At 41.7% G+C, this 17,788-nt stretch overlaps 1 protein-coding gene across 2 annotated transcripts in view; it reads left to right on the forward strand.

Moving 5' to 3' along the window:
* Window positions 1-17,788, forward strand: part of SYN3 (synapsin III) — a 183,467-nt gene that overhangs the window by 140,746 nt on the left and 24,933 nt on the right. For both annotated transcript variants that reach the window (XM_085321673.1, XM_085321672.1), the window contains one exon: window positions 8,850-8,912. In XM_085321673.1, coding sequence (XP_085177799.1) covers window positions 8,850-8,912 — 63 coding nt within the window. The remainder of the gene's footprint in view (window positions 1-8,849; window positions 8,913-17,788) is intronic.

The raw sequence follows: 17,788 nt of genomic DNA on the forward strand, positions 1-17,788 counted from the left end.
CATAGAAAGAACAAAGTTCTTACTTGGCTCCAACTGCAATAGGTGCTTTCAAAACAAGTGACAACTTCAGGGTTCAGAACAGCTCCTTCCAGCATTCAACTGCATGGGTAGTCAATGGAGGATGTAGGCCCTATGAGATAGGTCTTTGGAGACCCTTTTCTCCCTGCATTTATGGCCTAAATAGCTGAAATGGCCACAAAAAGTAGGGGATATGTATCCCACTGCCAGGCCACGTAAGTGAGGTGTTAGGATTCCAGCATGAGCCCAAGGGCTCAAAGGGCTTAAAATAGTGTCTGGCTATAAAATAGGACAAACTAGGCCCATAGCACAAGCATTTGTCATGTGAAGTTATAGCTGACTTTCCAAGTCAATGGATAAAAGAAATAGTGTAAATATCTGTGTCTGTAAGTGAAAAATGAATTCAGTATGAAAAAAAAATGGTAGTCAGCAGAAAATATCATATGAGAATGTTATGACATATAGTAGCCTTGACCTAATGTGCTTGCAATAGACCATCCATCTGTATAGCCAAAATAAAACACTAATGTGAAAACAAGCATAAAAGATAAGGCATAATGTGAAAGAAAAGCTACTCTGCTGCTCAGTCCTATGAGACAAACTGTGGCTACATTTATAGTAGTGACCCATACAGTGCCAGGCCCATTCTCTGGCAATTCTGTCATGGTCTAGCTACATCCATACTGTTCAGCTCTCTCACCCTCTAAAATATCTTACTGAGTATGGCTCCAGACTCATGCTATTTTCCATGTTATGCTTGCAGATTGTTTGGGAGAATGCTAGTTGGCTTGATCCAAAATATACTGGAGACCAATCTAACAATTTAACAGTATAGACAACTCAGGGCCATTGTCCTTGTGATGGCATTGCTTAATTTGCTAGTACAGATATGGGGTGAGATGCAAGCTGCAGGATGACGCTTTCCATGTTCCTCGTTTTCTTTATATCCAAAGTCACTTATACTCTGGAATATTAATCAAGATTACTAGCTGTGTTGGTCCCATGGACTTTTTAAAAGTTATAAAAATAAAAAAAGGAATTTTTCAGAAAAGCCAAATTGTGCCTGGTTCTCTGGGCTGCTCTTTCTATGGCTCTGAGTGATGAAGAGTGGTAAGAAGGAAGGAGGCAGTGAGCCATTGCTCAACAGCTTCCAGAAGCCCAGAGAGTATTTCAAATGTTCCAGTGGACCATAGTACCTATACCCTTTGCAAGGCAGCATCCATGGCTCGCTGCTTGTGACTCTCTTCCTGCCAATGTCTGAGAGATTACAATGTCAGCCAGGGGCACATAGGGTCATTGGCAAATTTACAACAGCATGAGAATTACACTAAAACATCAGAGCCTTTTCTTCATCAGACAGAGTATTGCTTGCTGGATAGACTAATAAGCCCAGGGCCTGCTTCTTATTTCACACTGGTACAACTGCATCACTCTAAAATGAGCTACAGAAGGTTGTGAAATTATGACCAAACCCTTGGAAGAGTATGATGTTCCCAAACATTGCCATCAGGGCATGCAGCTGTAATTTGTGTAAAAGCTGGGGTGTTTCCACTACAGAACAATATTYGCTTTGCTCTTTGGAGGCAAGAAAGCATCTGCAGTTGATCAGATGGTGAGGTAAGAGATTACCTTTAACAGGCGAATGATGAGCTTCAGCAAGGCCTAATTATTCCTGTGGTACCTATTGCTGATGGTTGTTTTCCATTGTTAAGTTCAGGGAAGATTTGTTCTTTCAAATAAACCCAATGCTGCTAATTTTGAAATCAGTGAGCACTCAGGGTTTGTCCCAAAAAAGGGACAGTCAAGCCTTCTGAGTGAAGAAAGATCTTTCTGCCAGTCAGTATCTTGTGAACTGTAGGGGTTTTTGGAAGAGAGATGGCTTTGAAAACTTCAGAATAACTGGAGGTTTCCTTCCTCTATTTCCTTCCTGTATCTTCTATGACAGCTTAGGCACTCCAATTTACCCAAAGGTATCCATCAAAAGAGAATCCCAGAGAATTCCCGACCCTGTCAACCACTGGTGTTCACCATCTCTTCCGCTGCAGTATGTTTATATTTGGAAAGGAATGGTTTAATTTGAGAAAAATGTGGCAAAAAGATACTCAGTTCAGGTCGGGGAGGGGGGTGGGGGAAGGAGGAAACTCTGCATTTCCTCTTCGTATTGCACCCAGAAAAAAAATATTGAAACAGGTCTTCAATGTCAAGAGTGTGAGGGATGTATTCACACTCCTAGTACGTAAGAAAATACTGGAGGCTTCCTTAAAGGCAACTACATTTGCAAAATGCATTCCTGGCTCAGCAAACACCACACATTAAGAAATTAAACATCCCTCACATTAAGAAATTAAACATCCCTATGTACTCATAACACTCTTTAAAAGACTTTCCTGTTTTTCAAGAGATGTCAATAGGGATTTTTTGGCCAGAAATACTAGATGTGTGCATTCACACACACACACATGTGTACATATATATATATATATATATATACACACATATAGACATGTATGCACACACATACATATGCACACACATATGTATGCTTGGGGGGAATATATATAGGTCTGAACCCCACTGACAATAGTACTTCTTTTGCTGAGCATCTGCTTGTCTGGATTTGTTTGTGTAACTCTCACACTTGAAACTCCAAGGGAATGAGAGGAACATAAAATACTCACAGGCTTATCCTCCAAATGCTGAGTGGAACCACTGGGAACCCCAAAACATCCTGTCCCAATACTAAAAGTTAAAGTAATATTAGAGGTAGAATTAATGACAATAAGTTCCACTTCATGCTTAACCCTTTCCACCCACTTCAGTGGCCTATTCTAACCACAGCAAGTGTTAAGAGCCCTGGAACATTGGTTTGTGGTTTGCTTATATGAGGATGTGGAAACTTAGCCATGTTGCTACTGAGTTTTCTGTTTTTGTGTCATGTTTTTTAAAACCARTGATAGGATTAAAAGATAATTTTTACCATCCTAAAGGATCTTCTTGTCCTAAGCCATTGACTTCAATTAGTATCACAAATTCATTATTGCTGTATCTCAATCTGATATCCTGTAGTTASCCAGTATGTTCATTGCGATCACAAGCTAGAGGTCTCAGCTCTACTGCTAAGTGGAGTAAGTATATGTCTATCTATCTAAAGCATCTTAAATCTAACCTTTTGCTTCACACTCATTCCTGGTCCTCCCATAGCTCTCACAGATGCCCAGGCCAGCAACACTGAGGTCTCCTTCATATTATTGAATATTATTCCTCTCCCACTACCTTGCAAACCACAACCTCATTCTTGCCCATTCTTTATGCCACCTCTAAAATCTTATTGCACTCACTTGCGAAAACTCTGGCCTCTGGTCTCACAGCACTTCGCATCAAGTGTCTATTCTCATTTCATTTTACAAGCCTTCTCTACATACTACCCAAAAACTGCAGTCAAAATCATCTGTCTTGCCCACAGCACTGATCCCATTACTCAAGCTTAATAAAGCTTGTCCCATCCAAATTTGAGATGCTGTCTCCTCTTTTATAAGAAGGTACACTCCTTTACTCCAACYGGCATCCCATCTGTCAACCTCCATACTGTTTCTGGTCATGTGTCATACAGTGCAGTCTTGATCCAGCTGTTACTGAACTCCTCCTGTCAGAATTTGTCAGTACTTTTCTCATGATAAACCCTATCTCCTCCTTCCTCTGGAGACCCTTGAGAATACCTAGTCTTTCTTGGGATTTTCTTCAGCTGGCTTGGAAGCATAGGTCCTCTTTCCCCCACCTAATGAATTGTTCTTCACTGTGCTGTAATTATAATGCAGTAATGAACACACACGTGTGTATTTTAAAGGAATCTAGCACATGTCTGTAATAGAGCGCAGATGTTAGTGCTGGCAACTCTTACTGTTCAACATATTCTCCCATCATTGCTTGTTTCTCACACTATTTCTAATCTGGTAAACAACAGAGGGGAAGAACTTGTCTTTCACTGGCACTGGTCACCATGAACATCCATGTGGCTGTAGTATTAACTTAAAAGTCAGCCATTCTACATGGAGTTGGTGATTACATCAGCTCATTAATGAATAGGTGAATAATAGRGACCAATACTGCTTCTTTTCCACAATTCAACTATACAGCCCTAACTTTTCCATGTCTGGCAAGGCTAGCATGTAATCAGGGTTGAACTTCAGCTCAAATTTTCAAAAAGATTGCTCCATAAGCATAACGACATTTTACCATGACTTAATGACTTTCCTCTAGGTTTGAATCAGCTTGTTTGCTTTTATAGGAAATCATATATATTCACTGCTCCTCCAACTAACTGACACCAGGCAAGTTCCACACACATTACTTTCAACATATATCAGGATCATTTAGCTTTCAAGTGCATTAACAGCATTCCAATAATCCATTATACCCACCCAGGATGGACTTTGTCATCATACAAGTAAAAATAGCAAAATKAATAGAAAGGTCAATTGGAGAATATAAAAGCTTGAAAACTTCACAGTGTTACTTCTAGGGGCAGGATGAGGTAAAAATTTTGCAGTACTTTGTGCAATGGAGCTTCAGTCCTGACTGAAGACACTAGGCACTATAGTTATACAATACTAATGCCAAGAGACTAGAGTTTTAACATTTCCATTTCCCATCTCCCTAAAACTTTCCTAATATCATTCATGATGTCACTGTGCCCTGAACTATGCATTTCAGTATTTACTGGAAAGAGTTTGCAGGAGAAAGAGGAATACTGAAATCTGAAAATACATCCCATAAGACAGATAATGTGAACTAAAGTACAAAACTATGCATAGGAGAAGGAAACAAAGAGAGACTACAAGACTATACAAAATCACAGACAGAAGACCAGCATCTCCCTTGAGGGCCACAGGAGAGCAAAAAAAGGAAAATACAATATTTGTGAGATAAATCAGATTTTGTTTAAGATAACTCTATGCAAATTCATTTGTATTTAACTGTTCTCCACCATCAATAAATACGACAATATTGATATATTTACAAGAAGTATTTAAAACTGCTTTATTTGTTGGAAAGGAGAGGCAGGGAGTAAGGAAAAGTGTAATAGTTTACAGCCATGTGTTTTCAAATAGAGACTAATGTATGCATACCGGCACTCACTTTTACACATCAGTGCCAAAATACTGATTAACTGCAAAGTTATCTTTGCARTGACACTACAAACAGAGCATAGCCCTTAAAATCAGGGGCTAAATTGACATGCGTTGGATCACAATGTTTTAAGTGGGAAATACGTCATGACTCTCCCCTCACTGATACCAAAGATGGTTTTATTGAGTCTCTAATTCAAGACTTAAACTCCTGCTTGATTCTAAACAAGAGAATTCATGTGTGAAAGTCTAAGCAAGTATGTAAATCTTGCCATCTCATCTTAATTTTCTGTGAAAACATCTTGGAATTTTATAGGATCTTAACTCAAAGGGTTGAGTTGTGCATATGAACTAACATCCTTTGTCTGATCACTGAGCTAGCTGTGGCGTCACAGTCCCATCCCAAAACCCACTGAGCATCATCTGCGGTAGTGTTGTCAACAGTTTGTGCAGATTTTAAAACCATCAAAGTGTTTCTTCTCATTTCTCTGAGAGCGCCTTTACAAAATATAAACAAACACATAGAAAGACCCAGACTTTTTTCTTCGCATGATTTCACTACAAACATGCTTTTCTTATTAAACTTGAGTGTTATTCTTTGATTGTAAGAGTCTTCTTTCCCAGCAAATCTATGACTAAGCCTGTGTAAATACTCAGTTTGAGGGTCTGCTCTTGCAGCTATTGTGGCTATTTCCAGGATTTCTCAGTGGGTATGTGTGTGAATTGCCTCATAGTCGTATGTATAATATATCCTCCCTCCCTTCAGCATCTTCATTCATCTGTGTGCTTCCAAGTATGCTGGCTAGCCAGCTTATTAGCAACAGAAATGGGACTCAGGTCCTGATGAGAATCTGGTGGAAACTGGCCATTTACCGCACTGGAGTTCAGCCCGCTTACACCAACTCAGCAACTGCCTCCTAACTCGCATACTGGGTGGTTATGGAGTGGTTGCTTTAGTGGGCCTGGCCTTGTGGACTGCTGAGAATTTTCAATTCCACTTAACTTCAGCATACACTAAGGACACTCTATTATCACTAGATAAACCCATTATAAAAAGTATATTTGCTGCTCTCTCTTGTTGGTTCCTGTGTAAGACAGGTTCATGTATGTGTAAATTACTCCAGTGTGGAATTTCAGGGGGTGATTGAATGCAGGCAAACGATGTGTCAGCATTTCTCCCAAGCTGCAGCTTTCCCAGCGAGGCTGCTGCACATCCAGAGTCCAGCTTTGTGTCTCATCCCAAGCCCCGTGCACTACAGCCAGCCGAACAGCTTGCAACTCCAGCATGCTCAGGCTCATAGCTATATGATACAAGSCAAAGCCTTACCGAGAAAGGTGAGCTAGTGTTTCCTAGAACAAAAGAGAAGGGGAGAGGTTTTAGCAGAACTTTGCCATCGCCTGTGGTTCCTATCAGGCCAGCAGTAAACTTGGGTTGTTTATTGGATCCCAAACTTTCTTTGCCTGTACACAGGAAAACAGATGCTTCCCGCTCCCAGGCCCCACATCTGAACCAGACTCCCTCAGCAAAACCCCGAGGTAAGGCCCACGGATGGGACATCAGCACAATTGCTTCCTATGTCAGGCTGCTCCAAGCTGGTGATATAGCCCTATCTATGCAGCACACTTCTCTGGCCCCCTTGCCAGGGTGTCAGAACGCCTCACAACATGCAGCTTGCTTTTCCTGTGCGGCAGGGAACAGCTGGCCTCCTCYGTCCACAAACAGGGAACAGAGGCTCAGTTTAGCGAGTACTTTGGCTCAAATAATATGCATGGGGCACGGATGACGGAGCCGGGAATCAAGCCAGATCTCCCAGATCCTAAGCAGGTGCCCTGACTCCTAGGTTACCTTTCATCTTTCAGCATTAAARTCCTGGCACAGTCCTTCTGTAGCCCTATCTTCAGTCAGCCTCAGGTGCAGCCCTCTTTTTGACTCACGTATGCCAGTAATAAATTAAGTTTCAAGCTCTTACAATGAATTAGAGAGGTGAAGGGGAAATTGAGTACATACTCACATGCCTGGACACATGCTTTTCTTAACTATTGAGCTTTAGGACAGCCAACTTTCACAGTTTCTTGCCTCTTTCCTCTGAAATAGTGGGTGCTGGTCACTGCCTGCACTGGGACTGTGACAGATTGCAGCCAAGTGTGCCATTCGGTTGTCTGAAGAGAATCCTTTAGCTTTTTGCCAGAAGAAGGGCCTCACGAGTAACACCGGTTGTTTGAGAACATGATGCACTGTTTCCCTGTCCTCTGACATTTCTTTACATAAGCAGCTGAATAGCAAAACATTTCAGCATTCATTACTGATTTTGTTATTTATAGCAAGCTGCCACAGATGGAGACAGCAGCATGGTTCTATCTTTAGGGCGTAGCGCCTGCCTGTCCATACAGACAATTGGTAATTAGCACAAGAACAATTTGTTTATCTATTCTCAAACTTAAACAAATAGGAGAGCCATTTATCTGTCAAAATTCAACTCCCTCCCATTGCCAGATCTCCAGGTTAACTGCTTAATGAATAGAGCTCATTAATTCAAGCATTTAGGTAAAGACAAAAGTTCCTTGAAAAAAAATTCTCTGAAGAAATTAAATATGCAATAAAATACATATCTTGTTATATGCCGAAGGAAAAGCATTTGGATCACTAGCAGCAGGAGTACAGGACAAGGTGGAGATGATGGTGATGCCAAATGCAGAGGCAGAAACAGACCAAATGATACAGAGGGAAGGTGCAGTGTCTACATCTTCCCACCAGCTAGGCATGTTACTATGCTGTCCCATATAGTATGTGCACTTCCTCTAAGTCCATGCAAATTATCTCTCAGCTGATCTGTATGGATAAATCTCTACATGAGCATGAAACTGGGGAAGAAAAGCAGCAGTGATACTTAAAGCTGTCAGAGCACCTGGTTGAAAAAAATCCTGCATGTATAGTAGGATGTTCTTGCATGGCTCAGATGACAGGACCCTGCCCAATGTAAACACCACACAAGCCAGGAAGAAGAAGACATGACATCATTTTTTCTATTTCTGTAGCTGATCCCAACCCTTCTTTGTTCTCTTTTATTCCCCGCTCCTAGCCCCAAAGTTAGAGGAGAGAGGGAGAGGCTCTTTGGATAGATGGACTCCGTGAGTTTTACCCAAGGGTTGGCCCTTGTTCTCCCTCTTCTTCACCCTGCTCCCCCTCCACTGCTGACAGGAGGGGAATGGGAGCTTTTAAAGGACTGGTTACACTCACTTTAAAGAGTGAAGCAGTTCATATGGAAAAAAGGTACCTTCTTTCTTACGGTTGAAATGTTTTCAGTATTTGAAAGTTTTCACATATTCAAGCCTGTAGGTGCAGCTCTTTTACATACAAATAAGTGTATATATCCCCTTTCAGAATGGAGAAAGCAACAGGAAAAAAAAAACAAATACAAAAACAAAAAACAGAAGACTTTTGAAGTTACTGCTGTCAGGTAGCATAAGCAGGTCAAATTTTGCCTGGCCTGCATTTAAGTATTACATGAAGGCCTATGAAGAGCTATTTGCTCATTGTCCTACCACCTGGACTGTCATTATTTGATCTTATAAGAGTTTTTTCTTTTCCCACCAGAGTCTAGGCAGCTAGGCAGGGGATAAAAGCTACTAAAATGAAAATAACCCATTTTAAATACAATGGCTAGAAAGAAATGCTAATGAAGAATTCTTTCTTCTGTCTTTCAGCTGACAACCCCGAATTTCCCTGTAGTGGTCAAACTGGGACATGCTCATGCTGGAATGGGGAAGGTAAGTAAAAGAAAAAAACATATATAGCTCAGGAAACAGATATATATGTCTCATAGCATCACTGTGACTTGTTTCTTGCACATGGCCACTCAGTGAAGGGGCTTCTTACAGCTTATCTGGGTTGCACTGGCTGTTCCTGTGGGAGAAAAGGTCTTCCTCTGCTGTCGCTCATTCAAGACAGGCAGTGTATGGGGTTGAAGGCAGTCTGGGATGGGGGGGGGCAGGAGGGTTGTGGATAGTGAGAGAAAAGCTGGATGGGCTGAAGTCATTAGGCCTGTATTTTATATGGTTTATACTCTCCTGAAAGAGGTGATGTTGTTTATTCAAGCACCCGTAATGTGCAGCTAGTCTGCACCCCATAGCTCTCACAACAAGGAGCAGCAGCACTGGTCTTTTGCCCACATTACAGTGACTTTATTCAATAAAATGGGAACTCCTCAGTTATTTTTTCACTCCTTCCGAGGAAGAACAAGACCTTACAAAGCAGAGCAGCTGGTTGCCTGCCAAGGGATCCTGAAAAACAATTCCCTGCCCAGAAGGACCTGTTTGTTTTTCCCAGGCTCCCTGGGATCTTTATTCCCTCAGTGAATGAGCAGCTCCTGTTTCTTGGGGTGGCTGGGCTCCCTTCAATGAGACAACACCTGTACATTCCTGCTGTATGTTAGCCTCCTCCTTTTTGCATAAACCTTTCATCAAACCATGCTCTGTCTGCCTAAAACATGATTTCTCCAGAAGCAGGAAAATCTGATGTATCATCTCTGAATCCAGATGGGTGCTACATAAAGTTTGTAGGATATATCCCTGTCACCGTGTTTCCCTAAAACCGACAGGCCTTCTTCCCACTGCCTCACACTCTCTTTCTCTGAAAATTTTATGTGGGTATGCAGACCTAAGCTTGGTACAGCTTGTTTGCTCAAGCTCTGGATAAAGAAGTCTTTTCTGGCTTCCTGTATTGCACACAGAAGCTCTCCTAATCTTTCTTGCAGTGGCTGCAACGTTCCCCTGTCTGGCTGGTAGCAGCCTGAAGGGAAGTGGGCTCAGATCCCTGGCAAGTGGTGGAGTTGGCTCTCAGCATCAAAGAACAAGCATTTAAATAAGCAGGAAAACTATGTTAAAATGTTGCAGCTCCGTATATTAAACAGGCGGAGGTGTCAATGTGTTAGAGTACATGCAAAAAGCCTAGTGCTGTCCCCAGGATGTCCTTGAGAATGATTTCATTAGCAAAATCAGACAAATCAGCACAAGCCACGAGGAAGACCTAATCTTACGCTCCCTCTCAGGAAAGGTTTTAAGCTCCCTGAGGCCCTGGGAGTTATCTTGATCTAACTGTAATCTTGGATCTCCCTGACTGCTCTGCAATTTCACCTGTACTGTAGGAAGAGCTTTATGTTTCTCTCTTGTGCACTAAGAATTAGAGGCAGAATCAGAGGAAAATATCCCAATTTAACCAATATTTTCAGACAACACTTCTCTCAGCGGAATATTCAGCTGTCGTTTTCTGTAGTAGACATCAGATCTTCTTCTACCTCCCTGTTTATTTTACCTTTTATTCTTTAATGAGGTTGATTTTTTGCTGTCATGAGTTATAGGGAAAGAAGGTTTCTGTTCAAACTTCAGTTACAATTGTATGCAATAGTACAAGGGGGTTATGTAGGAGGTCATTCCAAATGAAGATAGGCTGACAGCCAGCATCCTAGAATAAAGAACTGGTCTGAAGCCAAGTTTACTTTAGCCCATTATGAAATTAGGGACTACCAGCAAAGTCTGGATGTGGATTTGGGCATAGAGTTTTAACACTGCTCTGTTCAGTAGATGGACAAGGAAGGGTTGTTGACTTTATGGCTTTAGTTTGGGCGCTTCTCCAGCCACAAACAGTCTGAAAGAAAATTGAGAGTAATTAAGTCAGTCTTATTGAAGTCACACTGCATTTCACTGCACAGAGTGAAAAAAAGGAAGAGAGAAAGTGAAAATAAAGTAAAGAGCAAGTTGGTTGGTTTAAGAGACAAGTAGCAGGAATTAATTTTATTTTATTTTTAAGACAATGGTGTTCAAGCCCAARGTGGGCTAATAGAAAGACACCACAGAAAATGGCAAGATAAATATAGATAAGCAGAACTATGGACATACTGGAAAAACAAAAGCCATAGGTAATAATAAAAACCTCTTTTTAAGTAATTCAGAAAAGGAAAGTTTCCAGAAGACCTAATGGTAATTTTAACCATCCTAACTTAAAAGTAATAATCAACGATGATAAGGAGATTGCAGACAGCTAAAGGATTTCTTTGCATTGTGCTTCAAAAGTGGAGATGATAGAAGGAAATAACAAGTCTTTAGCTGTCAATTATGTGTAATATGGAAAGAGAGGTTTGCTTTTGGTTTGGATGAGCCTAAGAGAGCAAATGTTAACAAAGCACCTGCGGCGGGTCATATTTTGTACAAAAGCACTAAGTGAAGAAACAAAGGATAAAATAACTAACCTATTAGCCAAAGTACACATGTGAGTATTAAAAATAGTACTTACTGCAGCAAACGATGCCAAGACAGCAAGCCTTGTACCTACGCTTGTAATGGGTGCTTCAAAGGATGTGAGCATTCAGATTACAATCTTATTACCAAGAGAAATTGTCAAGGAAGTACTTACATTTTTCTTTCTATTAACAATAAAATCACATGTAATGGGAGGCACCAAGACTTAGAAGAATGAGCAAAGACAGGAAATCCAGACACTGTTATTCTTTATTTGTACTGAGGTAGTGGCCAGGAGCCAGAAATTATCAGGACAAAGAAAAGGCCTCTTCCCCAAAAAGCTCCACCACTGGCTAACAGGGAGGTTGTGTCATTTCGTTACTCTTCTTCAGTTTCTCTCCATTATAAACCAGACAGATTATAACACAGATTATACCTGATACTTACTGCTAATTCATGTTCATAAAGATCTTGGTGCTATAAGAAGTGCTGAGCATTTATATTATTTTATTATAATGCCTGGAAAGAGCAAAAATATAATAGCCAGACTTTTATTTTCACATATCCTTTGTTTTCACATTTTCACAAAGCTCACTCATCGTATTTTTAAACAAAAGGATGAATAGAGAGTCCTGAAACCAAAATAAAAAAATAACTCTGTTAGGACTTGTAAGAAACAGGTTCTGTTGATTGTCTTTATCTTGTATGAGGAACAGTTAATATTCAAGGTCAGAACCAAAAGGGACAGCAGCATACCATTAGTGATAAAAATGCTTTTCTCAAGTGGTGCTTGTGTGTAAGGTATAGATGGAGATGAAGAAAATAAATTTGCAATAAAAGGCATCTTTTGAAATTTCCACTAAGAAATTCAGAAACAACAGCCTCTCTGTTGACTTGAACAGAGGCACTAAGAAGAGTTTTCTCCCAGGGAGGCAAAGGGGCCTCAAACAATCTACTCGTCTACAGGAGCCATATGCCCCTCAGCCCTTCCCATGACCACCTTTATCCCCCTTCCAAAATTTGTAGTCACCCCATTTCTAGCAGGCGCTGGAAGCTCATACAGTGAGCTTGTCCAGTACAGTATCAGTACAGATACATTAGCAGAAATGTTACTTAGAAAAATGGTTTACAATGGAGTCAGCAGAGGAAGACCCTTCTCATGCTATTTTTAAGTTCCCCAGGCTCATGGGGCAAGAGTATCCAAGAACTCTTCCAGGGAAGCTATGGATGGACACTGAGAGAAGACATCCTTCCCAAGATTCAACCAAGCTATTGTATGCCCAGCACTTCATAAGAGATGGAGGCATTTTTTAAACATTGGGCAGTTAAAGCCTATTGAAGACCTACCTTCCCCAGACACAGATGGGGCATCTCTGTTGGAAAGAGCGGGCACTACAGGAATAACACTTCTTCCTAACTCCAGACATCATAATGCCAGAGCCCTTTGCAAGGAATAAAGCTCTGAGTGCGTTAATATCTACAATTTGCATGCTAATATGACCCTAAAGTGCCCCAGGAAGAGTTCAGCACTTCAAATTCACTCAAAAAGCCTCTTCACCTCTTCCTGGTCAGCTCATGGGAAGGAAACAACTGCCAGATCACAGAGAGAAGAAAAACAGTTCCTATTCATGTGGCTTATATATATTTATATAAATATATATGTATTGCTACTCTTACTTTATTTTTAGACCTTTATAATTAGGTCAGTTTAAGAGTCACCTCCTATCCATTCCTGCCCCATAATTATGAAAACACCTCCCCAGTACAAATCCTAGCTCAGATGAATTTATTACATTGTAGAAGAAAAACTTGTTGTTCATAATAATGTGGTCAGAGTTATTTTCTCTCTTACTGGATGGGAAAGACTTCTTCTTCTTCTTCATCTTTTTTTTTTTTTTTTGTATAAATATAGTACAAACTAAACAGAGCCACTATGTAATGTAAAAATACCACAGGCTTTTTATCAGGAAGGACAACTCGTCACCTTGTCTCTCTCGAGACTGGAAATAGAATGTTCTAAAAGTGAGAGCTTTGAAAATCCAATGTACTAAAGAGGAAAGGAAGGGAAAAGGGCTGCCTTGGTTTGTCAAGGAACAAATATTTTCTTTTTCAGAAGAAAAATAATGACTTGACATACAATATTCACAACAAAGCAGCCCAATCACTGCATTCCCACTGACTCATGAGTGAGGAGGTACCACCCATCTTGAAAATAGCAGGAACATCCCAATTTCTTGCATATAAGTCTGTAACCTTTTCCTGGATGCAGAAAACTGTGACTGATCCAGGGTACTTGGGACCAAAGCTGCCAAGACATGTGGCTGATCGCAGCTCTTCATTAGAAAGTTAGTAGGGACTGTAAGGCTTAATGCATTAAAGACTGTGAAATTCTTGGAGAACTTCAGTTTGAGGTTAATAAATAAAATGCAGACTGAAGTGTATCTTTATTATTTTGAGGTGGGTCAAAGTTAGGCCTAAACTGAATGTGAGTTGGTTGGATCTAGTATTTTCTGAGAAGGGCAGTATAATCAAGGGGGCAGAGGGAAGGAGACACGCATGAAACCTTCTGTGCAGAGCCATTTCTGGAGACTAGTTATCCCAAAATAGCAAACTTACTACAGAAAGGCTAAGATCAGGTCAAGATGGATTAAAACACACAAGCTCTATGTTGTCATGCAGTTTGCTCTGCAGACATTCAGACAGTGCCTTTTTCACAAGCCTACCAAGACACGGTTAAACACCACAGAGCCAAGCCCTGCCCCAGCTCAGCCTTGTACACTTACCTTCTAAGTGAACCTGCCTCTAAAACCAATTCGGATACAGAAACTGCTTCTGCAAGCCATCTCTGAAGTACTGTGGGTTTAAATTGTGAGGCAGAGTTAATTCTGGATGACACTCAGAGAGGTAAGGCTACAGCAGCCCTGGTGGACTACTATAATTATGCCACTTTGGGTGACTGACTATTTTTTCATGTGGCCACATAATTAATGAAAGCAAAAGGAGACAGTGAGGCAGTATCTGTTGTGCTTAGGCTAAAGATGAGAGAGGAGTGCCACTGCCATGGGATCCTAGTGTCCATGAACATCTGAGATGTACAAGACTACACAAGAAGTAGAGCAACAGGCAACAGATTTGGGAATTACAAGACAGAGGAAGCGAAAATCCTTGCCCAGATCTTGCACTACAAAAGCCTGTGCTCAGATAGATGTCAGAGTGGCTCAGACTGCCATGGATATATCCAAGCTGGGTTTTACAGACCCTGAAAATCCTATCTTGCAAGAAGGCCTCCAAAGAAGGTCGACACTCTTCAGAAATGCAGCAGGGATGAGACAGAAGTGTTTGTTGCAATTTTCTCCCTTGTTTTTGGCTGAGCAGCTAGAGCCCTGCACAGCCGTGGGAAGGGCTTGTTCCTCTGCTGCTGGTCTTTCATTCACTTGTGTACTGCCAAGACAGGCTACTCTCCAGGCTAAGGCAGCAGGGTTAATGTCTTTTGGGAAAGAGAGGGACAGGAATGAGCACAAGCTTCAGGTCACATAGTATCAACCTATGAAATGCCACCATCAAGGACAGTCACATCTGTGTGAGTATGTATCCAAAGACACGGCCAAACTCCCCTACCCAATGCAGCAACAGGGAGCATGCTGTGGAACTAGACTGTACCGGAGTTAAGAGAAGAAAGCCAGAATGGAAGTCAGGACTATCCCAGGGAGCTTTCTTACTCAGAAAAGGCATTTGTCAACACACTGGCCCAAAGTCTTCACAACAGGTCACTAAAACTCTATAGCAAACAGCAGCTGATTCCTCTAGAATGAGTCTACTGCTGATCAAACAGCCAGCACAGCTAAGCAAACAGGCCCATAGGGCAAGGGCTGTGTTTGCACTCACTGTTTACTCTCTTCTATGCAGCTAATGGGATACTGCATTCATTCTTAAAAGGGTGCAAAAAAAAAATTGAGGGGAGAGAAAGAAAGAGAGAAAAATGGCTTCCTGTTGATTTTTCCAACTTCTTTCACTTGTTACACTTTCACATTTTGGCCAACCTGCCATTTTAGAAGATAGATTTATCCCTCATTAGGTAAATTGGTAACTGTTTGCTCTAGAATGACTGTTAATGATCCTGCCTTAACTAATGCCCTCTGGCGTCACACCACATCCACCCTGCCTTTAGTGATCACTAGGTTTTTTTCTCCTGTTAGAATGGATATTTTATTGACGTGTAAAAGGGTTACAAGGCAGGAAGAAATGAATTATAAAAAATGTAAAAGTAGAAAGCTAATAAAATGGAGGACTTGATAGATAAGACATGAAAATAAATCTAATTTGACTGTAACTTGAGTGCTTCCTGTTTATGAGTAATAACTGCATCTTGGACTAAACCAGCATTAACCCAGGACACAGTTGTTATTTTTGTCAAATTTGGCTGTCTCCAACAATTAACCAAAAAGTCTCAGATTTCAGTTTTGGTGGAGTGATTATTTTGATGCCTTGTGGGAAATAATGGCCATGATCTCCTAGGTGGGAAATTCTTTGAGGTGCTTTCTCCTTGAAAAGCCTGCAAGAAGGACTCCAGCATGGGTCAGGAAAGATGGCAGAGCTGTTTCCAGGGGCCTGTGTACCAATGTAGCTTTGTGGGAGTTATATCCTTTGGTTTTCATTTCTTATTTTGTGTTTCTTGTAAGATCCCGCTTCTTTACCTATTTACCCAGTCAAAAATCCCCAGGCCCACTGGGAAAAAAACGCCTTCATGTGCTTCTACCTTCTCCCCATGTGGAGAGAAGGGAGTGAGAGGAAGAACAAATAGACTCTTCTTTTCCTTTGCACCCCACTTTCCTGAGGGAAAGCCTGGCTGGACAAGATGAATATATAATTCTTCTTGAGCAAGAGCAACCTGGTCTAATTCCAGCCTGCAAAGGAAATGGCATTCCTTTCTCTACTTCTGGGACAAATGTCCCTGAGTGAGGAATGCAAGCACTTCAGCTGGGGCCTAGAGAAATCTATTGCACAAGTGCAACACTTTGTTTGGGATCCCACACATGTCCTTGTTCCAAGTAGGTCATTATATAATGGCTTTTGTCTTTTCCTATTGCCAAAGGGTCTGGGAGAACATGTTGTCATCCAGTGCGTGGTCTGCAATCACTTCATCTGGGTGGGACTCTCTTGCTTGATGTCATTCAGCCCAGCACTGTTCTTATCAGCACGACAAAAACACCCAGCCTCCATGTGGCTTGCTTGTGTTGTCCCCATCCCTGCCAGCCCTCCCCAGGCTGGGGTGCCCCTGGCAAGGGGGTGCTCCCTTCTGTCCTGATCACCACTGGCACTTGTGTGCCCACTCCACCCTGCCCGGCCACCAGCCCTTGTGTAGCCGGGAAAGGCGCTCCGTCCTGCTCAGGCACAGAGAGGAGCAGCAAAGCTCCTGGGTGAGTGTACAGTGTGCGTCTTTACACTTCCCCTTTGTTTTTGTTATTTCCCTTTTTCTTTTTCTTTTTTTTTTTTCCTCACACAGACAACTGTAGTCTCCCTCAGCTCTTTCTCTCAGCAGGCCCTGAATAATGAGACCACAACTCTCACAGATCTCCACCACCATAACAGAAGGGAGGAATCCTATAATGCGCATTGGGCAAAGGGAGAAATTAAGATCTGGACTCCTTTTTCTTTTGGGGCATCTAGAAAGAGTCGTGAGTCAAATCAGTTACACTTTTTGTCTTCCCCACAAGCTGCCCAGGTCTCAAGAGCTTCTCCGCCCTGCTCCTGCGCAATGTGGCTACATCCCTGGTTTCTTTTACTTCTGGAGCTTAAATAAATCAGTATAAATAGAGCAATACAGCAGCTGCAGGTTAGCAACAAYCTTGTCCTCAGTTTTCTACTGCAGATGGCTCCTGCCCTCTCATGGCTGGAGGCAGACATATAAAACCACGTGTTTGTTCTTTGCAAAGAAATACCAAATACCAAGGCACACGTGTTTCCTTCAGCCGGCTCCACATAGTCTGGCATCACCCTCCTTTAACACAGGTACTGACGCAACTGCAAAACTCTTCTGGGGCAGAGACTGTCTGGCTTTACAATTGTGTAGGCACTTAGCAAAGCAGGGTTGTAGTCCCCAACAGTGGCTTGTAAGTATTGCCAAAATACAAAGCCTATGTAATACGTAAAGTCATTCACTTGCTCACTCTTCACACAGTGTTGGACACTTTATTGCCAATTAACCCACCCTTCCAGCATCCGTCCCACATTGAGGGACAAGAATTTCAAGGGTTTCTCCAATGCACCAAGCAGATTTTTGCTAACAGACTAAAGGCTGTGGTTGATAGGATGAATGAGGTCATGTTGTCTGTCATGCTCTTGTTACCTGCTTGTTCAGTTTTCCTGTTCCTACTGCATTAGCTTTGGCAGCAATTTGATTATATTGTTAG

The sequence above is a fragment of the Rhea americana genome, unplaced genomic scaffold (assembly GCF_003343005.1).
Source record: "Rhea americana isolate MKP2758 unplaced genomic scaffold, rheAme1 scaffold_70, whole genome shotgun sequence".
Lineage (NCBI taxonomy): Eukaryota > Metazoa > Chordata > Aves > Rheiformes > Rheidae > Rhea > Rhea americana.